The 24,256-nt window shown below is 44.2% G+C and overlaps 1 protein-coding gene across 1 annotated transcript in view; it reads right to left on the bottom strand.

Annotated features, from left to right (window-relative positions):
- Positions 1 to 7,483, bottom strand: part of PRKG2 (protein kinase cGMP-dependent 2) — a 71,767-nt gene extending 64,284 nt beyond the window's left edge. The window contains exons 1-2 of the mRNA XM_035112345.3: positions 7,171 to 7,483; positions 491 to 1,024 (exon numbers count right to left, since the gene is read on the bottom strand). Coding sequence (XP_034968236.3) covers positions 491 to 1,011 — 521 coding nt within the window. The 5' untranslated portion in view covers positions 1,012 to 1,024; positions 7,171 to 7,483. The remainder of the gene's footprint in view (positions 1 to 490; positions 1,025 to 7,170) is intronic.
- Positions 7,484 to 24,256: the final 16,773 nt, after the last annotated feature.

Here is a 24,256-nt window from a genome sequence, read left to right as displayed (position 1 = left end):
ATTTTTTCTACTTATGAATTTTTAGATAGGGTTGCTTCTACTTACGAATTTTTTCTCCCAATGCATTCCTATGGGATTCGACTTACAATTTTTTTCGACTTACAAATGAGTGTTTGGAACGCATTAAATTCGTAAGTAGAGGTACCACTGTACTCTGAAAATTTATTCATCCAATATCTATCAATGTATTTCTAATAGTACGTTACGTATAACCAAATCAGTAATTTTTGATATAACTGTAAAAACTACTCTGAAAATTTATTCGTCCAAAAATGAAACCTTCACCTGGTTGTAAATATTAAGATTATACCAGCAAGAATGAGTCTTTCTGTTAAAAAAAGAAAAGAAAAAAAAGATTTAAATCAAGTCTTACTGGCTAGTGATTTAAATCATGATTTAAATCAAATCCACCCTGTGAAGGATGCCCCTAGCCACACACACTTTGGTGTACACACCCATCGCCCAAGCACAACACAATGTGCCCTCTCACCTCGAGGCCTTTCTGACTCTCGCCTTTTCGAAGGAGAACCGAGGCTGCTCGGTCAAGTCGTACGTCCGGGTCGTGGGCTCTGCGGACACTCCTTCCTTGGCGCCTCTCCTCCTGTTGCTGGACGGGGCTGCATGGTTGGCCCTGGGTGTTTCTTTAAGAGGGGAGAAGAGGAAGGGGTTTGCCCCCTGGGTGTCCACAACATCCTGCAGCTTGTTGAGCTGGATGCATTTGCACTTCAGCTCTTCGGTGAGGTCGGCAATGGTCCGGGTTTGCTTAGCCAGCTGCTCCTGCAGCTCGATGATGTGGTAGTTCCTCTCATGGAGCTCATCCTCCTGCCTCTTCAGCTCCCTCTCGAGCTCCCAGATCTTGCTCCTCAGAATATCTGCCGCACCTGTGATGGTACTGATGTTCAGTCCCGGGTCTTTCGAGAACTTGCTGCTCCCTGAGCAACCCAGAGGGCAGTTTCCCACGTGGCTGTCTGGCCTCTTCAGGTACTTGTGTTTCACTGACCCATTTCCCATTTGGGCAGGTGACCTGGACAAAAGAGGTTGGGGGGGGGAAGGAGAAACCAGTTCAAAACCCTCACTGTGATAATGGGATAAGACAACCAGAGCATTGTTTACCTGAAAGGCGAATGCTAAGACTGGCAGGTTTTCTCACTACACAGAAAGAAAACTTTAATCCTTTTCTTCTTCCTTTTTAAAAAATAATCCATCTAGCTGTATGTCGGCTTATGTGCCGCTGTGCATTTCAAACCTATGTCTCATGCAACCTGCTGCTGCTCTTGTTGAGCATTCCAGAGAATTTCACACATTGAAGCTGAAATTCTGGTGTCAGGCTGCTAGAAGGAAATAAAACCGAACAGCAACATTGGAAATGTGGAAGGCGGAAAAAAAGAAAAAAAAGAAAAGATAAGTCAACTTTCTTCTGCAAGAAAGCTACTGGTGTGGTTTTGAAAAAAGTAAAAAGGTAAAGGGGCCCCTGACCATCAGGTCCAGTCGTGTCCGACTCTGGGGTTGCGGCACTCATCTCGCTCTATAGGCCGAGGGAGCCAGCGTTTGTCCGCAGACAGCTTCCAGGTCATGTGGCCAGCATGACAAAGCTGCTTCTGGCGAACCAGAGCAGCACACGGAAACCCCGTTTACCTTCCCGCCGGAGCAGTCCCTATTTATCTACTTGCACTTTGATGTGCTTTCGAACTGCTAGGTGGGCAGGAGCTGGGACTGAGCAACGGGAGTTCACCCCGTCACAGGGATTCGAACCGCCGACCTTCTGATCAGCAAGCCCTAGACTCTGTGGTTTAACCCACAGCGCCACCTGGGTCCCTTTTTGAAAAAAGTAGCAGTTGTATTTTGATGTTAAAGTCCAAATCTCTCTCTCTCTCTCTCTCTCTCTCTCTCTCTCTCTCTCTCTCTCTCTCTCTCTCTCTCTCTCTCTCTCTCATACACACACACACAAACACATGTGTCAATGGCAGAACTGGAACATCATTTCAGCTTGCAAACATGAAATGTTGAGCTACCAAACCTAGAAGTAAACGAAAAATTGCAAGATCATTTAAGTGCTACAAACAATTTGAGTTAGCAAAGCAAACATACTTGGTACACTTAGACCTAAGAAACCTCGCTGATGAAGAATCATTGAAACAGGGCCTTGTCCTGATGTTGATATTTACTGGAAGTTATCCTGAATAAAACTTTGTGAATATTTTTTGAAATTATCCTTTCTGGCCCGAGTTCTTGCAATTTTTCGTTTACTTCTGGACTTTACCAAGAACTCCAATTTCTACTGAGCTACCAAACCTACACATGGCTGAAAAATAGACGAGAGCTGTACTATCCACACTATAACTTTCTCTAAAGAATCCTAGGGAACTGTAGGTTCCCCATCATAACTTAGACAGTTGTTGCATGAGGCCCTTTCCATGGGCATCTGTAGTCAAGGATCAGACTGGGGAGCTTCTTGCATGGTAAGCTCAAGGTATTTCGTTGCTCTCATATATAGCATAGCGAGTCCTGGATTTCATGGAAGGCTGGCAGGTAGTCAGAGGCTGCGTCACATTCCTGGTGTCTACAAAGTTTCCTATCACAGAAACTCAGGAAGGTGCCTTACACAGAGCCAGACCACTGGCCCATCTAGCTCAGTATTGCCGACACTGGCTGGCAGAAGCCTGATCGCCAGGGTTTCAGGCAGCTGTCTCTCCCATCTCAAACCTGGAGATGCCAGAGATTGAACCTGGGATCTTGCACATACGGGGCAGGTGCTCCACCACAGAGCTAGGGCCCTTTCCCCTAATCCTTCTTGCCTCTCCCTCTTTCTTCCTCCTGTCTGCTCCAGCATGGGGAGATTGTGTCACAACACAGGAGACTCCCAATCTCACTGCTTCTCCAGCTCCCCTCTGAAATTATGGTGGCCCTTTGGACACCCAAAACGAAGACCCTGTGTGGTTTCTCCCAACATCTCCCAGGAAGACTGAAACCCACTCTTCCACAGAACTGCCAGCCTGGTGCTGGTGTTGCCTCCTGGGCATTATTACTGTGACATCGCGCTTCTGTGTCCAGGGCTGCTGTTTATCAGCTCCATCTGGTACGCAGGCTGAGACCCTACCTGCCCGCGGACTGTCTCGCCAGAGTGGTGCATGCTCTAGTTATCTCTCGCTTGGACTACTGCAATGCGCTCTACCTTTGAAGGTGACCCGGAAACTACAACTAACCCAGAATGCGGCAGCTAGACTGGTGACTGGGAGCGGCCGCCGAGACCACATAACACCGGTCCTGAAAGACTTACATTGGCTCCCAGTACGTTTCCGAGCTCAATTCAAAGTGTTGGTGCTGACCTTTAAAGCCCTAAACGGGCTCGGCCCAGTATACCTGAAGGAGCGTCTCCACCCCCATCGTTCTGCCTGGACACTGAGGTCCAGCACTGAAGGCCTTCTGGTGGTTCCCTCGCTAAGAGAAGCCAAGATACAGGGAACCAGGCAGAGGGCCTTCTCAGTAGTGGCACCCACCCTGTGGAATGCCCTCCCACCAGAGGTCAAAGAGAACAACAATTACCAGACCTTTAGAAGGCATCTCAAGGCAGCCCTGTTTAGGGAAGCTTTTAATGTTTGATGGATTTCTGTATTTTAATATTTTGTTGGAAGCCGCCCAGAGTGGCTGGGGGAACCCGACCAGATGGGTGGGGTATAAATAATATATTATTATTATTATTATTATTATTATTATTATTATTATTATTATTATTATTCCTTATCTCTCTCCATTCAAAACTGCTTGTTCCCAGACACACAAGGGATGCAAATGTATGTTGTGTGCAGTTTGATGAATGCTCATGGGAGAACCACACTGGGACTCAAACTGCTCATGGATAGCCTGTAGCTTATGCTTGCAACTGTGTCGAGGCCTGAGCTATGGAGGCCTGTAAGAGAGAGCAGTGTTCTTCTTCCTTATGAACACTCTCTCTGTATGTGTGCATGAGAAAGAGAGAGCTCTGTAACATTATCTCAGTGCCATCAACGTACTGTACGTTGATTTGTGACTTCCGTGAATGGCTAGCGGGGATGTCACTGTGATTGATGGGTGGCAATGAAGTTGCAAAGGACTCCGTGGGCTGTTGTTGTTCCTCTGCAGACTCTCATGCTGTTTTGCTGCTGGAGGAGCATAGCTTGCTTTTTCCAGTGCACCACCAAAAGCCTTGGCATAGCACCGGCACAAGCCCAGCTGCAGAATTAGCCTCGTGCGGTAGCACAAGTTACCCAGGTTCTAAAATATGCATGTCATTATTTATAGACTTGCATCTATTCCGGGCTACACGTCTGGGCTAGAGAAAGAAACAGTTAGTGGGAAATAGCATTGTTTGGACCACATGGCTTTCAGCCGATTGGTCCTGTGTCTCGGCTGATGGGGGGGGGAGGGACTTGCTTAAGAGCAGGTCTCCCTCCCCCCTACAGGGCGTGTCAGTGAGACAATGTCAGGCTCCTTTGTGACACCTGAATTGTGATGTTCCAGTAGTAGGATTTTAACCAATGTTGTCAGCAGTAATGGGAACACTGTGTGTGTTTATGACCAAAGTGTCTCTCACTAAATGTAAATGAACTGTGAAAAAGACTGTGGATTGAAAGCGGAGACGATAGATGTAGCTTTTCCTGTTTTGTAACACACACAAAAATCCTTAATAAAAAGTAATTAAAGAGAGAGGAAAAAAAACAGTTGTGCAAAAATTCAGGTGCCCAGAAGCCATTTGGAACTTAAAAGATGAGCTTGGCAACTGGCTCTGCGTATAGCTGTGGACCATAGGAGCAAAGGAAGATTATGTCAAGTCTGACTAGAGCCCCCCCAAAAGGTGGTGCCCCTATACCAGCAAAATATGGCTGGCTTCCTACCTTTTGCAACCATTTTTGCACTATTCTTGCAAAACGCCAAATGTGAGCTAAGTTAAAACATACATTTATAACATACATTCCCAAAAGGTTCAAGCTGACAGACACAAGACTTCTCATTTCATCCTCAATAGAGTGCTGTGATGAAGTTAGGTTGACTGGTCCAAAACAGCCCAGAAAATTTAGTCCAGCATCTTGTTCTCACTGGAGCCAACCGGATGCCTGTGGGTAGCCCACAAGCAGAAACCAAGCACAGCAGCACCCTCCCCAGTTGTGATTCCCAGCAGCTGGTATTGTGAGACATACGGTACCCCCTCTGACAGTGGAGGTAGACCTTAGCTACCATGGGAGAGCCAGCATAGCTCAGTTAGAGTGTTGTGCTGATAAAGCCAAAGTTGCAGGTTTGATCCTCCTGCATTAAAGGAGGTTGGTCTAGAAGATCCTCAGGGTCCCTCTCAACTCTCTGATTCTAAGACTAGTAATCTTTCATAGTCCAATCCACCATGAATTTCTCTCATCATCTTTTCACAGCCAACCGACTTGGTGGTCGTCACAACCTCTTGTGGGAGCCAATTCCTTCGTCTTGCACTGTCCTTCACTGTGCAAAGAACTACTGCTGAATCATAGAATTATGTAGAGTTGGAAGGAACCGTAAGGGTCATCTAGTCCAAACCCCTGCAGAAAAGATGCAGAAATCTTTCTCCCAACGTGGAGAATCTCTTTCCTGAACATTCCATATGGCCAATTGGGGTGGGGTTGAGTGGTTGAATGGGGATTCAAACCTGTGCCTACCTGGTCCAAGTGTGACACTCTATAACACATTGACTTACTAAAGAACTCCAAAAAAGCAGAGCCACTTCAGCTTTTCAAGAAGGTTCAACTTTGCCTCCCCCCTTCACCTCTAACAGTGACACTAAATATGAAGAGTCGGACACGACTAAATGACTAAACAACAACAACAGCAGAGAGAACAGGAGCTTGCTGCTCTGAAAACTCTTCTATTTCTCTCGTTTGTTGCTATGCTATTTAATTAACCAACACAGGGACCAGTGTGCGATCAAGTCACATCAGATCTTCATCTCCTCCTCTTCCCTATCCTGCAGAAGGAACAAGGATGCATGTGCTTTTAGCTCAAAGCAAACAGCTCCACACTACTGCCCTTCATGGAGGTGATACAATTACTATAATCTCTCCCATCAGTGGTTATTTAATATATGCATATAGGCATGTTATATAAACTTGATTTCCCCCATTACATACCAACAGAAAAGGAGGAAGCCAAACATACATACATTTTCAGCACTGAACCTTGGGTGAAGCACCACCCCGTTATCTCCCCCACTCCCCCCCCAAAGGAAAAAGAAAGATGCTTGGGAAAGAACGCCCCACTTTGTACGTGAAACCCTAACACACAATAAACTTATAAGTGTTTTTTTCATTATCAGCTTGAGATGGTGGTTCAGAAGGCAATTAATAAATCAATGGTCATAACAGGAACAATAAATAGCAGGATGAGATAAAGCTGGAATGAAGTCTCCCAGGCATGTGACATGGTACTAAATGTCTTTTACATTAGGAAAATCCTAGCTCCAGCAATGATCACGGTGGAAATGCAAGGACGCTGGACTCCCCCAGAAAAATCTGCATGCATTTTGAGCTTTAACATGTCGCACTCCAGAGAAGCCCGCTATTCCTAGTTTCCAGCACAAATCTCTCCCCCAGCAGACAACTGCATGCCCAACATTGCATAGTTGTGAAGTTCCCCCCTCCCCTCTTTTATTGCACATAGATGGAGAGCAAGCTCACATCTTTCCCCCCACCCTGTCTGCTGGAGCTATACAATGTGGGTGCAAATAAAGTAAATAATAATTGTGGTATTGCTCTCAACTAGGTTAACAAATGGTTAAGAGCTGGGTCCCCAACACACACACACACACACACACACACACACACACACACACACACACCAGATTCAATCAATCCGCGCTTCAGGTAAGGTAGAGTTGCTGTTTTTAAAATGCACGTTTGCAGTGCTCGTTATCCTGGGTTAATTAATGCACAATACAAATGTGTGTGTGTGTGTCAGCCTGAAATTCTGGAGAGCCCCTGCCGGCCAGTGTAGACAACACTGTCTCGAGTGAAGGCAGCTTCCTCCGGGATGCGTCTGCACACTCAACCAGCGGGCGCACACGTGAAGCGTCAACGCGCGTCTGGACCCCGATTTCGCCCTCTAAGCCTCCATCCCCTCGTCTCCAAGAGCCAGGCTCGCCCGGCAACCTTCGCCCGCTTCGGCGGCACTCACCTGCCCGGTCAGCTCTGGCTCCGGCCACTGCCTTTCCAGGGACGCAGCCGGCCTCTTGCCCGGAGCCGCGGGGCCCAGAGTCACAGAGGCAGGCGGGCGGGCGCGGAGGATGCGAGGAACGGGCAGCGCGTTCTGCGGGCACCGCCGCCGCCTCCTAGCTCCAGCCGCGGCTGCTTTCAAGAGGCGGAGGTGGCAAGGGCTGCTGCCTGCCTGCCTGCCTCTCTCTCTTCGGCGCGCAGGGGAGGGAAGGGGAGGAGAGCGCAGGCAGGAGCCGCCTCCTCGTGCCAGCCCCGCCGCTTGCCCTTCGCTCGAGGCCGGGAAGGAGGGAGGGGAGGAGGGGAGCCAGCTTGCCTGGCGCTTGGTGGGGATAGGAGTCCCACCACCGCGGCCGCGCATCCCCAGGCTGCTTGAATCCCCAGATAGCGCGCAGCGGCGCATAGCTAAAAAGGAGGAGGAGGAGGGGAAAGGAGCTGTCCAGCAGAGTTCACACGTGCAGAAGGTCAGCCTCTCCCTGCAACCCGCCTCTCAGCCAGCGGGGACTTGCACGTGTGAACGCACCACCAGCACAGAGAAACAGGGCGAGCAGCCACCCGGAAAGGGCTGGGCTTTTCGATCAGCTGGCTCCCAAGTGCTTTTCGCTGGGGTCGGCCGTTCACACGTTCGGTTGCTGCCAGGGTTTAAAAAGGAAGCCACATAGTGCTGAGAAAGCAAGCCATGTGTGTCTGAGAATGTCTGAATGGGTGCGGTGCCCCCCCCCACCCGAGCCTTGTGTTTGAACCCATATGGAATTGATGTTGACTGAGCTGTGTGGATGATGGCCCATTTCACACATGCAGGTGACCAAACTGCGGGAGGCAGTGGAAGATAGGAGTGCCTGGCGTGCTATGGTCCATGGGGTCACGAAGAGTCGGACACGACTAAACAACAACAACAACAATTTGTATACTGGGAAGTAACATGCAAACTTCTGTGTAGGTTGTCACAACTATTTCAATCACTACAGTTCCCAGGTTTTTTGGGGGGGGGGGCTTTAAATGTGCTTTAAATATCTGGCATGCTAGTCACCTCCATAGCTGCCAAGTTATCCCTTTTTTTAAGGGATTTTCCCTTATGCTGAATAGGCTTCCTCGCGAGAAAAGGGAAAACTTGGCAGCTATGGTCACCTCTGCCTTCACTTTAATGTAGGAGTCCTCAAATTGTTCCGTAAAATTCTTCTAATTGCTGCCTCTGATCAAAACAGAGTGCTGTCCAAGCAAACTAACTCTAATAGGAGCATTCCTCAGAGGCCTGCCCTACCTTCCCCCCGCTCTCTCATTATATTTTGTTCTAATTAAAAATGACAAAGTTATTACATAAAATGCACTAATTGTGCCTTTTGCTGCTATCTTGGTACTTGGGAATGCAAATCCTATGGATGATATGGTGAGAATTATGCAAGGGGGGGGAGGAAATGGGTCATATTAAAAACTTTGCATAATTAAACTACTTTGTGCAGAAGGATATTGACAAGGAAACAAACGGCAGTAGGCTTCTCTACTGCCATGTAGGTTGATCACATGGTTAAAACAAATGCACCTAATTTGGCCCTCTTATCTTGGAGGGAAAGCTAGTATAACATGTAGTTCGGCTCTTAAATGCTCTTCTCTATGGAGGACAAGGCAGACTCAATACAGATCCCTTTAGCTTGGTGCAATATATACAAGGAGCATCACATATTGTCCTGGACTGGTTGGAGGAGTCGAACGAGTGGTGGGAGGAACCAGCTGGGGAGCCACCAATGGAAGAAGGCTCAAAGCCAGGGGATTTGTGGTGGGGCAACAATGAGTGGTCAAGAGGGAGAAGACTGGGAGGAGGAAGTGTGGGAAGCTGAAGAGGTAACAGGGCTTAGTGAGCAGGGAGAGTCTGTGGCAGAGAGAAGACCAGAAGCTGAAGCTGAAGAAACAGAGATGAGTCAGGCTGGTGAAGGAAGCACAGGGGTCTCCCCCTCCTGCTGTGACAAGCTCCCCTCCTGCCTGGTCTGCCAGGACCAGGAGAGGCATGAAGAGGGAGGAGAGAAGCCAGGCAATGCCAGCATAGTCTCAGTTTGCTTGGGGAAAACCCAGGAGAGGAGTTGTCTTAGGCAGCTGTGGAAAGGCAGGGACCTTCAGACTCTGCAGCTGCCTCATAGGGGCAGATCTATTGAAGAGGAGTTGCTGTGCACTTTAGACCTGGCAGACCTGAGCACATCCTGTTTCTTCTAATAAAGAAGTGGTGGCTTAGTGGTGGCTTGTTTTTGAAACCCCGTTCATTTGAATGGAGCTTGCACAGGAGAAATCCCTGCTGGACCTTGCCCTAAGAGTTTGACTCTGCACATACCACCAGCTGCATTGACGCCTTGTCCCTTCCAAGGATGCAGTTCTGGATTTTAACCTCTAAAGTCCTAAACAGCTTGAAACCCACCCTGGTACCTTCAGGACTGCTTTCTCCCCTGTGAGCTTTCCAAGATCATTCTTAGAAGCCTTTCTCTGGGTTCTCTGGCTGCGGGAAGGGGCTTTGAGCCTGGGGATTGGTGATGGGGCTCCCTGGAAGGACAGATCGTGAAGCTGAGGCTCCAATACTTTGGCCACCTCATGAGAAGAGAAGAATCCTTGGAAAAGACCCTGATGTTGGGAAAGATTGAGGGCACTAGGAGAAGGGGACGACAGAGGACAAGATGGTTGGACAGTGTTCTCGAAGCTACGAACATGAGTTTGACCAAACTGCGGGAGGCAGTGCAAGACAGGAGTGCCTGGCGTGCTATGGTCCATGGGGTCACGAAGAGTCGGACACGACTAAACGACTAAACAACAACAACAACAACATTGGTGATGGGACAACGATGAATGGTCAGAGGGAGAATACTGAGAGGAGGTGGTGTTGGAAGCTGAAGAGGTACTAGGGCTTAGTCAGCTGGGAGAGTCTGCAGAAGAGAGAAGTCCAGAATCGGAGGCAGAAGAGGGAAAGGAGGGAGGCCAAGAAGCAAAGATGCCTCACACTGGTGTCTCCGCCTCCTGAAACGAGAAGCTCCACCCTGGTCTCCCAGAAGAGTCATGAAATGGGCAGAGAAGAGGTTGTCTGCACGCAGGCACGGTCTCTGATTGCTTGCAATAAGCCCTGGAGAGGAGAGGACTGTGGGGAGGCAAAGGCAACTGATTTTCATGCAGTAAGACCCTCGGGAATGAGCTGCTCTGCTCATTAGGTCTGACATTCAGTCGAGTCTGTGTTTTTGCTAATAAAGAGCTAACTCCATCTTTGAACTGTGTGGTTTCTTAATGGCATGCTCCTGTGACACGTACGGACATAAGGAGAGTCCATCTGGATCAGGCCAAAGGTCTATCTGCTCCAGCATCCAGATGCCTATCGGAAGCCCGTGGGGAAAGCAGGAGCACACTCTCCTCTTGTGCTTCCCAAGCAATTGGTATTCAGAGGCTTGCGACCTCCAATACTGGGGGCAAAACACAGTTATAATGGACATTCGTCATGGAAAGCCATATCCGTCAAGACTTTGTCCAAATCACTTTTAAAGTGGTCCAAGTTGTTGGCCATTTCAATGTCTTGTGGCAGTGAGTTCCACAGCTGTGCGAAAAAATACTTTCGTTTGTCTACCCTAAAATCACCCACTGTATTTGCAGTTATGAGAAAGGGAGGAAAACATTTGTCTAGCCACTTTCCCCCCCACTATGCATAATTTTAGACACCTCTCCTTCCACCACCACCTTTTACCTAAAAGAAAAAGCCCCACATGCTGTTAGGTGCCGTGACCAGAACTAAACACAATATTCCCAGTGCAGTTGTGTCATAGATTTATATAAAAGCATTATGATACTGGCAGTTTTATTTTCAATTCCTTTCCTAATGATTACAAGCATGGAATTTTCCCTTTTCATAGCCACCACAAACTGGTCAACATTTTCATTTAGCCAGACCTCTGAAGTCATTCCTGTTTGTTTAAAACCAGTTCACACCCCATTAGCAAATATGTGAAGTTAGAAAAAATTTGTGTGTGTGCCTTGCTTTACACTGCTTACATTGAATTACAGTATATTTTAATACCCCAAATCCCTTTTTAAAATGTTGCATCACAATGAACGCTTTTCAGCCCTCCGATCTTAGGGGAAAGTTTCCTATTTTTGCTAGAAGACCAGCAATTTCACATTGAAGTTCTTTAAGACTGCCACGTGGACATGATTATTTGTTTGTTTTGAATTTGTCAGTAAGGCCTGTTACACACACAATGGTTCTGTGGAGGAGTCCTCCCCCTTTGGGGATATCTAGCTTGTTGCCCTATCATACCACTTTAAATAGCCATCCCTTCCCCCCAAAGAATCATGGGAACTGTAGTTTGTTAAGGGTGCTGAGTGTTGCTAGGAGACCCCCCCCCCCAATTCCCCTCACAGTGTTACAATTCCCAGACTTCTCTAGAAAGAAGGATGATTGATTTTTAAACCACTCTGGGAATTGTAGCTCTGTGAGGAGAACAGGGGTCTCCTAACAGTTGAGTGTTCCCTCAACTGTTTTTTGCATTTCGATATTTAGGTTTCCAAGTGATGAAAACTCCTATTATTATTATTATTATTATTATTATTATTATTATTATTATTATTAAATAGGACATCCCTATTTTCATTAGAAAAATGTTGGAGGGTATGTTGTTGGCATTTTGGTTTTGGGTTTTTTTTTAAAAAAAAAAGGACGATAGGCTGTAGATGGGAACTCATACCCTCCAATGTTTCTCTGATTAAAATAGTGATTTCCTGTTGTTGTTCTTGTTGTTGTTGTTGTTGTTGTTGTTATACACCACCCACCTGACTGGGTTGCCCCAGCCACTCTGGGCAGCTTCCAACATAATAGAACATTTAACATTTAAAAATATTTTAAAACCTCCCTATACAGGGCTGACTTCAGATGGCTTGGGGGGTTGGATAAGTCCATACCCTCCAATATTATTATTTCCATACCCTCCAATATTATTATTTCCGATGAAAATAATAATAATATTAATAATAATATTAATAATATATTATTATTATTATTATTATTATTATTATTATTATTATTATTATTTTGTACCCTGCCCATCTGGCTGGGTTTCCCCAGCCACTCTGGGTGGCTTCCATTAAAATATTAAAATACAATTAAAAGCTTCCCTAAACGGGGCTGCCTTGAGATGTCTTCCAAAAGTCTGGTAGTTGTTTTTCTCTTTGACATCTGGTGGGAGGGCGTTCCACGGGGCGGGTGCCACTACTGAGAAGGCCCTCTGCCTGGTTCCCTGTAACTTGGCTTCTCGCAGCGAGGGAACCGCTATAGGGACGTCTTAAGGAAAAGTGGGACATTCCGGGATCAAATCAGAAACTGGGATGACTTCTCTAAATCAGGGATGTCCCTGGAAAATAGGGACACTTGGAGAGTCTGGGAATGGGGGATAAATCTGATTCAGTTCACCTTTAAAGGTGAACCTACCTAATTTGCAGTTTCCAAAACAATACAAGAACCGAAATGCAACCATCTTTTGAAATCGGCACATCTTCGAATTTTGCAACGTTGTTCTTACACCAAGTAATGTGTACAAAGATGCATATACTAGGATAGAGTGTGCATATAAATGCATGTATCTGTGAAAATATAGCAAAATTGCATACAAAAATTGGGATGTATATGCAGGAAAATCCTGGTGAACTTTCATGAGGGTTTAAACAACAACAACCACCCGCAAATTCACAGAAACATAGAATTGTAGAGTTGGAAGGGACCCCCAAGGGTCATCTAGTCCAACCCCCTGCTGCAGAAATGTGGAAAACTGGAATAAAAATAAGAAACTGCAAAAACTTAAATGGACAGATCTACCCATCCTTAGTGGTAACAAGAGGAAATTGAAATATACAGACCAAATTACATATGGTCACAAGTCAAATTAGCTAAGAAATATATTAAGCATTTTCTTATACAAATAATATGCATTAAAATTATTTAAACAATCAACATTATTATTATTAAATTATCTCCCTATCCATAGGAATTATGAGCAGAGAGCGTTATTCTTGACACACTGCACAAAATAAAGTCAGCCACAGATTGCCTTAGCCCTGGAAAAAGGGCTGGTGGGTTGAATGCCTTCTGATCCACCACATAACATTAGCACAAAATGCTGCAGAATCGTACAGTACTTTGGTTATGCGCTCGGGAATCATTAGTTATTAGCAACCACTGGCAAAAAATAATAATCCAGAAATGTCCCAGTGTTTACAACGACATTATAAACCAACAGCCTTTCATAACAGCAACAGAAGGCATGAAGCACTAAAAGATTATTTCCAAAATGAGCTCCCTTCCTCAATTTGCCACAGAGCCTCTCCAAGCTAATAATAGCATTTAGGAACAAATGACCCAGATTAATTTCTGAGATCTGCCGCTGAGAAAATTATTCCTTTTGGATCCTTCAAGGAGGAGCGATCCGATACTTGGGGACTCGGCAACATTAAGGACGAGGAAGGAATCATATACTAATTAACCAGTGTCAGAAACAAGACAATGGCTACTACTGGACTAATCTACATCAATATTCAGCGAGGTTACTTCCAAATTCCATAAATAATCTGAGATTTGACAATGGCCGATTTCATTTACAGTTGGACTGTCTCAAACTAGAACAAGGGTTTAAGGAGATAAGGAGAGCATACCCCTCAACTTAAAGTGGGACACCCTGGAATTACAGAAGCCATTCCGGCTTCTGAATGGATCCTGGGATGTCCCATTCCCCCCCTTCAGTGCTGTCACCACCTGTTTGCAGAGGTGCCACTTGAGTCAGCCACCTCACAGGTTTTTTGGTGCTACGTTCCTCCTCCCTATCTCACAAGTTGCCCCTCCATCCTCTCACCTACCGGAAGCAACACTGGACCCTTAGCTGCCAAGTACCCCGTTTTCCCCGGGAAACCCCCCCGTTTTTACTTACCTTTTCCCAGCGGTCCCCGTATCACTTCGTCTCACATTTTTCTCCATTATTTTCTCCTGCCGGCGGCCATTTTTTTCCTGATTTGCCCTTCTATGGGCACCAAAAATGGCCACCGCCGGCTTAGAAAGTCTCGTCTATGCATATCCAGAAGTGCGTAGACGCGACTTCTGGTGTCGGCGGCGGCCATTTTTTGCGCCCATAAACGCATCTACACAACTTCCGGTGTCACGCGGCTGCCGGTCCCGGATTCTGCAGTCCGGGACTTGGAAGGTAAGCGGACCTAGCAGGAAGAGGAAGGTTGATTGCCTTCAGGTTGAGAGTAGATTGCCAGGACAGACTAGCCACCTGTGAAGGAAGAGGACTGCGAGGAAGTGAATTCCAGATTGAATTTCTGGTTTGCATTTCAGAGGTTTGGCATAATATAAAGTGAGAAGCCCAAGCAGGTTGGACAATTTCTGGAGGTAAACTCTGTGGTTCTGCCATTCTCTACCACTGCAAGGAGACGGAGTCACACCTTCCCCTGAAGGAGGAGAAGAGAAGAAGAAGAAGAAGAAGAAGAAGAAGAAGAAGAAGAAGAAGAAGAAGAAGAAGAAGAAGAGGAGGAGGAGGAGGAGTTTGGACTTGATATCCAGCCTTTCACTCCCCTTAAGGAGTCTCAAAGTGGCTAACTATCTCCTTTCCCTTCCTCTCCCACAACAAACACTCTGTGCGGTGATTGAGGCTGAAAGACTTTAGAGAAGTGTGACTAGCCCAAGGTCACCCAGCAGCTGCATGTGGAGGAAGCGAACACAGTTCACCAGATTACGAGTCCACCGCTCTTAACCACTACATCACGCTGGCTCTCCACACCATACTGTGTTGAATATAAATGCATGTCGCCTCTGTCAGTTTACATTTCTTAGTGCAGAAAGTATTGATCTGATGTGTAGAGATCTTTCCTATTCTAATCAATTCAAGAAGGTTCTGTAAGCTTCTCCGTGTGAAAGAAACAAGCAGAAGGTTCGTGATGTTTGGGTTATTGGTTCAGAGAAGCTGAGTACAGCTGCCTTAAACTGGCTCTGTTATCTCTTCTTCAAGGTCATGCTGACTATAATAAGAGGCCAGAAGGAGCCTGGGTTTCACTTTCACTTTCTCTCTCTCTCCCTTCTGGTGTGGTGTTCTGCATATATCGTTTAGTCTTATTATAAGTTATTGTAAGTTTAAGTTAAGTCTGCTGCAACTGGATTTCTTATAGACAGTGCCAATCCTGAATGTATTGAATTTGTAACCATTATGCTCATTTGCCTTCAGTAGCAGCAAAGCTCTGCCACATGAAATAATAATTGCCTCTTGTCTATTTTGGGGGGATCCTGCAACCTGTTTTTTACTCTGCTAAGCATACGTTGGAATCTGGATCAATATTGAGTAGAATTCCAATGACAGCCTCTTCCCCACAACTGAGAGTAGATTGCCATAAGAATAACTTTGCTCTAACTAGGACAATATCCCAGCGTTTTCATAGAAGGATTCCGTATATGTGTGCAATTGGCATGGATGCAGCCTACAAATTCCCCAACGTTAACTAGAATAAACATGCCTGCTTTTATATCCATAAGGGGAGAAATTATTCATGATGTGACCTGACTTTCACATCTGTATTATACATTCGCAGTAAGCACAGCTTCTGTAATCTTTGGCAACTGAGAGACTGTTTCATCATTAGTTCAGTTCAATTACATGCTGAATTAAGTACGTCTTGGGTTGTTGTTGTTGTTGTTGTTGTTTTGTCCTTTTTAAGTATTTCACTGTGCATTAGGTTTCGACAGACAAATTGAAGTTACTCCTTTATGTGCTTGGTTGGAAACAAAAATGCAATTTCTTAAAAGTTAGGCCAGGTCTCTGAACGAATTGATGGGCTTTGGGGTGTACATGGAGTGTGCTGAGACCAGGGAGGGCTTGTCCTGCTTTGGTGCCTGAGGTGAAATGGGATAACAACAACAACAACAACAACAACAACAACAACAACAACAACAACAACTTATACCTCACCTATCTGGCCAGGCTTCCCCAGCCGCTTTGGGTGGCTCCCAACAGAATATTAAAAACACGATAAAACACCAAACATTAGAAACTTCCCTAAATACATATATACAACGAACTGAAAAGAATGTTTAAAATAACATTTTTTAAAAAGCAGAAGCTTTTTCATTAGGTATTTTAGGACAAGAGTTGCTGAAAGAAAAATGGATATTATTTACTGTATTTTTCAGTGTATAAGACTAGGTTTCCCCCCTAAAAATAATGTCTAAAATTAGGGGATACTCAGGGCCATCTCCCTTCATTTTCTTAAATCTGAGTCCCCCCCCCCAAATACATGGGGGGCGTCTTATAGACGGGAAATATGGTATGTATGCTACAACAGCAGCAAGAATTCTAATAGCACAAAATTGGAAGACTGGAGAAGTACCATCTACAGAACAATGGCAAGAAAAATTGATGAACTACGCAGAGTTAGCAAAATTAACGGACAAAGTGCGAGAAAAGGACAACAGGGACTTTGAAAAAGAACGAGAACCTTTTACAATATATTTGCAGAAACACACACACAAAAAAATCATGGACTCGTTGGCAGGATTTAAATAAACATTTACCATTTTATTTACATAAAACAAGGAATATAGTAACATAGTATTGTATATAAACAGCAGAACGTATCATCTGATGTAATAAACCAGAAACAGAAGCTGAGGGAAGTCAACGGGGGGGGGGGGGCTGAAATGAAAAACTAATGTTTAGTATTGATATTGGACGTTTGTTTTGAAAATGGAAAATCAAGAAAATCTTAACAAAAAAAAGAAAAGGAAAAAGAAACTTCCCTAAAGAGGGCTGCCTTCAGATGTCTTCTAAAAGTCAGATAGTTGTTTATTTCCTTGACATCTGATGGGAGGGCGTTCCACAGGGTGGGCGCCACTACCGAGAAGGCCCTCTGTCTGGGAAGGTGCTGCCCTCGGCTTACGCTACCCACGTCCCCTTATCACCCCCACCGAAGCCTTGCTTACTGGGGGTCATGTGGCCGCAGTTCCCTGGTTCCAGCAAGATTGCACGAGGCCTCCGCACAATTTTGTGGGGCTCTCACGAAACCTCACAGAAACCTGGAAGTCGCCGCAGCTGCCTTTCCTCACATCTCCAGGGTCAGGGCAGGGGTATGTGTGCCTGTGGAGGAACCCCCTTGTGGCAACTGCCTCAGTCTCCCTCTTGGACAGGACAGCCCTGGCCGAGGCGCACCATAATGTTTCAAAAAACCAGTGAGGAGTGGAGAAAGTACAAAGGGACCATCAGGCTCCCTCCTGTCAGTCTGCATTTCTTTTTTCCTTTTTCTCATAATTTTTATTAAATTTTACAATTTTATATTCCACACAATCATCATCATCACAGAATACACATATAAATCCCAGTCCCCTCCCAGTTTGCATTTCTTAGTGCAGAAAGTATTGACCTGATATGTAGAGAGCTTTCCTATTCTACTTAATTCTCTGTGTGAAAGAAACGACATAATGTTTGGGTTATTCCGCCCCCCCCTCCTTTCCTTTAGAGCGGACATTATATCCACTTAAGGCAGTAGAAAAAGTATAAAGAGATGATGTTCGAGATGTGCCCTTTGTGAATTTTGGTTTTGGCAACAGCAAAACAACATCCTTGATATCAACGCTTGCCTTATCTTCTACATTGGGGAAGACAAACATACAAGATCCTGGTTTTTTCCTGAGATATGACGCTTGATAATCGGTCATATTATATTTAGAAATGACTTTGGCCACGTAGTAAACAACAGTGGTTTTTTTTTCCTTTTCAAATTTAATGAGTTTAGAGATTTCATGCAAACTTGTATATTGGGGCACTATTTTTTTTATTTAAAAAACCTAACAATTATTAATAAAACCACTGAAGTTATTTAAAAATGACATGTAATCCTGATTACTGAGTAGAATAACTTACCTTTGGTATTTTAAAATCTTAACTAAACGACGTAAAACAGTGTTGGAACACTTTTACATTTCACGTAAATTTTTAGTTGGCCGTGCTAAAAACACACCTACTCTTGTCAAACGCCAACGGCTAACGGGCGGCGTGGTCGCAACTGTTGTACTCATACATGTATAGACACATTTTAGTGATGTCGTGACACGAATAACATTTCTCAATAATGAAATATTGTTGGTGTATCAATGTGCCCTGTGCATCAATGTGCCCCACTTCCCCCTATGCACTGAGGATTTTTGAGGGCATATTGACTGAGACCACTTGTCTGTGTTGCGAGCCCAGTTTAACCAGGATTTCATGGAAAGTTGATATTTAGACGATGGTGTAATGGCACATGCCAAACTCTTTGGAAAGGCAGGACTTCACCAGAGAAAAGCATTCCCTATGTATACATTGCGTGGTCAGGCGGTGTCCCCCAAACCCCAGGCGACCCCTGAGCAGAATAATGACTCATAGAATCATAGAGTTGGAAGAGACCACAAGGGCCATCCAGTCCAACCCCCCTGCCAAGCAGGAAACACCATCAAAGCATTCTTGACATATGCCTGTCAAGCCTCTGCTTAAAGACCTCCAAAGAAGGAGACTCCACCACACTCCTTGGTAGCAAATTCCACTGCCGAACAGCTCTTACTGTCAGGAAGTTCTTCCTAATGTTTAGGTGGAATCTTCTTTCTTGTAGTTTGAATCCATTGCTCCATGTCCGCTTCTCTGGAGCAGGAGAATGCACGCTTTCATTTCAGAATGTTGAGTGCTTCTGTTGAGAGCACAATGCTCAAACGGAATGCAAACCAGGTTTTTTTTAAAAAAAGAAATGTTACATTTCCATTTGCTTTTGCATTCTGACCTTTTACAAAGGAAGCATGAGGAATAGGAAATGCAGCCTCTTACGCATTTCTAGAGGGATATCCAATTAAAGACAATCAGTGATTTAAATAATGCTCTCTTTTTTCTCGTAGCTGAAAATGTTCAAGAAAAAGTGCAGTTCCTTGGTTTATTTCTCTTTAGAAGGTTGATGAAAGATACCCAGAGAAAGCTAGTGGGTCAGGGGAAAGGGCAGAACCCTTCTCTCTGATGTGCTAAATTTTAACAGGCGGGGAACTTTTGATAAAGGGAAAGGAATCAAACATCTGATCATCCACCTAGCGGCGTATCGGGCACGGCTGGTGCCTGGCGAGGGCATGCAGAGATTGGATGGCCATCTGCCATGGATGCTTTAGTTAAGATTCCGGCATTGCAGGGGGTTGGACTAGATGACCCTCAGGGTCCCTTCCAATTCTATGAAATTCTTTTTGGAGTGTTTGTTTGAAATGTATACCTGTTTCTTGGTTGTAAGCTGTTTTGAACATGATTTTATTATTTTGTGGGAAAGCAGCATACAAATGAAACGAGCAACTGATTGAATGAATGAACTGGTCTCTTCAATTCTGCCCTCCATCTCAAGCTTTCTCTGTTCCTAGTGGCTATCTTGGAGTTGTTTGTAAGCACATAGTATTGATCTTTGCAGGCTGTGGGACTCCAGAAGGTTCTCCAATGAAAATAGGGGTGCGGGTGGCGCTGTGGGTTAAACCACAGAGCCTAGGGCTTGCCGATCAGAAGGTCAGTGGTTCGAGTCCCCGTGATGGGGTGAGCTCCCGTTGCTTGGTCCCTGCTCCTGCCAACCTAGCAGTTCAAAAGCACGTCAAAGTGCAAGTAGATAAATAGGTACCACTCCAGCGGGAAGGTAAATGGCATTTCCATGTGCGGCTCTGGTTTGCCAGAAGTGGCTTTGTCATGCTGGCCACATGACCTGGAAGCTGTACACCGGCTCCCTCGGCCAATAAAGCGAGATGAGCGCCACAACCCCAGAGTTGTCCACGACTGGACCTAATGGTCAGGGGGTCCCCTTTACCCTTAACCTTTAAGGAAAAGTGGGACATTCCAGGATCAAATCAGAAACCGGGACAGCTTCTGTAAATCCGGGACTGTCCCTGGAGCAAGCTTGCTTTCTGCTGTTCCAGAGATTAGGTCCTGAACCAATGGATTTAAATTGCAAGAAAGGAGATTCCAGCTAAACATTAGGGATAACTTTCTGACAGTAAGAGCTGCTGGGCCGTGGAACGAACTCCCTTGGAAGGTGATGGACTCTCCTCCTTTGGAGGTTTTTAAGCAGAGTTTGGATGGCCATCTCTCAGCGATTCTTTAGCTGTGATTCCTGCATTGCAGGGGATTGGACTAGATGACCCTTGGGGTTCCTTCCAACCCTACAATTCCATGATTATATGATTCAATAAATTGTGGAACATTTGTGGACTGTAATATTAAGTTTAGCCCCCTCCCCTCAAAACACTAATTCTTCTGCACGTCTGCTGTAAGCCATTACCGCAGTAAGTGCTTCAAAATCTCATTCACACAGAGCTAAATAAGATTATAGGATGATATGAGGAGTGTTATCTTGGCCTAAAGGGTTGAGAATTGATAGGAAATACAAGCTTTACAGATACAGAGAGAGGCAGTGGGAGGGGGGGGGGAGAGAGCGAGATCAAGGAGAAAAGTTATAACCAAATTGTAGCTTGTTTTGAAAAACAACATGAAATTAGGTTACTTTCATTCTGTCCAGCGGCATTAGAAGTGATTGGTATTTATTTATTATTATTTTACCTAACAGGGAGCTTCTGTTTATTTTATTTCATCCATGCAATCACAACATCGTTTTTCCAGCAGAAGGAAAGCCTTTTTAACATTCATCTCCCCGTTCTGAAGTGTTTACTCAAAGGAAAGTGTCTCCACCTTTGTGTTTATGATTGAGGTGCACAATTATTCCCCTGTTGCCACGCCTCTCGTCATTTCCGTGAAATCCTTTTAATGCACAATGAAAGGAAGGTCAGTTTTAAGGCAAACCCAAGTTGCTTTGGTACTGCTGCTTGCTGCAGACAGTGTCGAAGGGCTGTGTGTTGCAACCTGGCGCTATAGAATCAGGTGTCTGCACAGGGTTCACACGGCCAACATGACATGAGTAGGGCGAAGGAAACACCCTCCCTTCAAATCCATATTCAGGTAAATGTGTGATCAGCTTACCATTTATTACCATGTAGGTTGAAAGGTATTACAGCAGATGTCATCTAAATCCCCAACACTGACAACTATGATTCATATACTGTACATGCATGCTACTTCAGCAGTGGTCTAGTTCGCTTGCATCTGATGACCCATTTTTGCATATTCTGCTTGATTTTATATGTTACGTTTGTTTTGATTTTAACTGAGATTCGGCACACTGCAGAGATGACATTTCATATGAGTTTGCAGTATTGCAAATTGAATTATTATTATTATTAATTATTATTATTATATTAAGTTTTACATTGCAAATTTATATTCAAACATTAAACATCAATATTTAGGATTCCCTGAATCCTATGACTCCTCTCTTCCCTTCCATGATTTCCAGTCTCAATCTTTCTTCAACTGCTTCACTTATTTTCTCTATTTTTCTTAATTAATCCATTTTTACCTTAATTTTTAGTACGTGACAAGCGTTACTCAAATCCTGCAAAAGTTTTTAGTTGTTTACAGTGTTCTCTTAAATACATTGTAATTTTTTCCAATTCCTACTTAAAGTTCTTCTCTTCCTGATTCCTAATCTTCCTGATCATTCTCACCATTTTGGCATAGTTACAGGTAGGTAGCCGTGTTGGTCTGAGTCGAAGCAAAATAAAAAAATTCCTTCAGTAGCACCTTAAAGACCAACTAAGTTTATATTTTGGTATGAGCTTTCGTGTGCATGCACACTTCTTCAGATACACTAGAAACAGAAGTGTCAGACCCTATATATGTACAGAGGGTGGTGGGGGTGGGTGGGAATGGGAGATGGGCTGATGGGAGTGGTAAACCTGTAGATGGGTGTTAATGGCTGCTGATGGCTGCAATTAGTCCTGGGCTGAGGTGCTAAAGAAAGCTTGATCATGCATAATGAGATAAGAATCCGATATCTCTATTCATCCCAGGTGCTTCCATGGTTTTAAGCTTGGTAATGATTTCCAATTCAGCAACTTCCCTTTCCAGTCTGTTCCTGAAATTTCTCTGTAATAAAACAGCTGCTTTGAGATCTGCATGTACTGAAGTAAAACATACACAAAAACTACCCGTATTAATGTAAAACAACAACAAAAATGCATTATTATATTATGCAAAGTTGCACACAAACATTTGTATGGTGCAATCAATTTGCACACTTTTCATACACACTCTCCCCCCCCCCCACCAAAGCAAACTGAAGTGGGAAAAAATGTAAAATGTGGGGAATTGACAATGACAATTCCATGTTGCTGTGGATTTAAAAATCGGCAAATGGACCACAGCAGCTCACAGTGAGTTGTCTGATGCTCTTTTGCTCTTGTCCTGATGCAAGGAACTATTGATCAATGCACTGGTCTCTCGCTTTAAAAAAGCTTTCTTTTCTTCTGTTGCACTGCAGACTACTGCTGATCCTCCCTAAAATGAGCTTTTCTCATTTTAGGGAGAATATTTGTTTTCTTTGTATTTGCTTTTTTTAAAAAAAGAACTTTATTGAAATTAAAATTAAAATAAACACACACATAAATGCATACACACACTTGAAATGATAATAATAACATACAAAATCATATGTAATAAAAATAATGAAATAATAACAATATAACTTAAAGATTAAATTCATACATTCACTCACTTCAAATCCAACTTAGATTATAATACTCGTAGCCCTACAAGCATTATGAGTAGAAACAAAACATAGAAAAAAAGGAAAAAAAGAAAGAAAAAAGAAAGAACAAGGAAAAAAGGAAAAGAAAAAGAATCATACTTTCCGTCTATACTCCCCTTTACTTATATCTCTTTATCTCCTCCTCTCCTATTTGACTTCCACTTAGATTTCATTTAGATTTGGATAATTTGACCAATTCAATTAGAGGGTATTCTAATAAGAAATTCCAGCTTAATTGGGATAAGTTTGGAGAATACATGAAAAGACAGTGCCCCACGATAAAATCCTGGGTTTACTTCTAAGATCTCGTAATGAACAATCTTGAATTATCTTAAGTTGTTTAAATGGATGGAGGATGAATTTTTATATTAGGTTATCCTAGGTTATATATTTGCAGAAATATGGGGAAGCAGTATTGTATTATAGCATTTGACGAACCCGAGAGAGAGATAAGTGGTTTTCTTTGTATTTGCTTGCTAATGTTTGTTGCTAAACAGACCAAAAGGAAATAGAAATCCCACATGTCTCTGCCAAGACAGTTTCTCAGCACCTTCTTTATATCACATTTAATATTTTACTTGCAATTCCGTGGAGCAAAGTTCCTCGCTGTTTTATTACAGCAACATTTCATCTGTGAATGGCTATGTGCAATTTGTTCTTCTTTATAACGATAATAAAAGTTTATTAGGGGAGGGGGGGATATCTGTATATGCATGCATTTATGTGTATATGTCCAAGAGGAGACTGGATTGCACCTTTCTTTTCGGGAACCATAATTATAAGAGGTAGTTAATGTTTACTTGCTACCCCCTTTTTCCTGGAGTGAACTGACCTTCCTGTGTGAGCTCATTGGCCACAATAGATAACAAGAAAACTTCAGTAGCTGACAGTTTCATCTTCTGAAAGCCATCTTGATGGCGTAAGAAGGTGTGCTCGTATGTTGCATCAAAATCCCAACCACTTCCCTTCTTCATATCCAAGCATTTTTCTGCAAGATGCACATGTATGTCCATGCAAAATGTAGCAGGTCCTGTCAAGATTATTAAGGTCATAACTCCAGACTTAACAACACAATTCGGAGAAGAAGAAGAAGAAGAAGAAGAAGAAGAAGAAGAAGAAGAAGAAGAAGAAGAGGAGTAGTAGTAGTAGTTTGGATTTGATACCCCGCTTTATCACTACCCTAAGGAGTCTCAAAGCGGCTAACAGTCTCCTTTCCCTTCCTCCCCCACAACAAACACTCTGTGAGGTGGGTGGGGCTGAGAGACTTAAGAGAAGTGTGACTAGCCCAAGGTCACCCAGCAGCTGCATGAGGAGGAGCGGAGACGCGAACCCGGTTCCCCAATTACGAGTCTACCGTTCTTAACCACCACACCACACTG

This window comes from Zootoca vivipara, chromosome Z1 (genome assembly GCF_965207765.1).
Source record: "Zootoca vivipara chromosome Z1, rZooViv2.hap1.1, whole genome shotgun sequence".
Lineage (NCBI taxonomy): Eukaryota > Metazoa > Chordata > Lepidosauria > Squamata > Lacertidae > Zootoca > Zootoca vivipara.
This window is presented reverse-complemented; position numbering and strand designations above follow the sequence as displayed.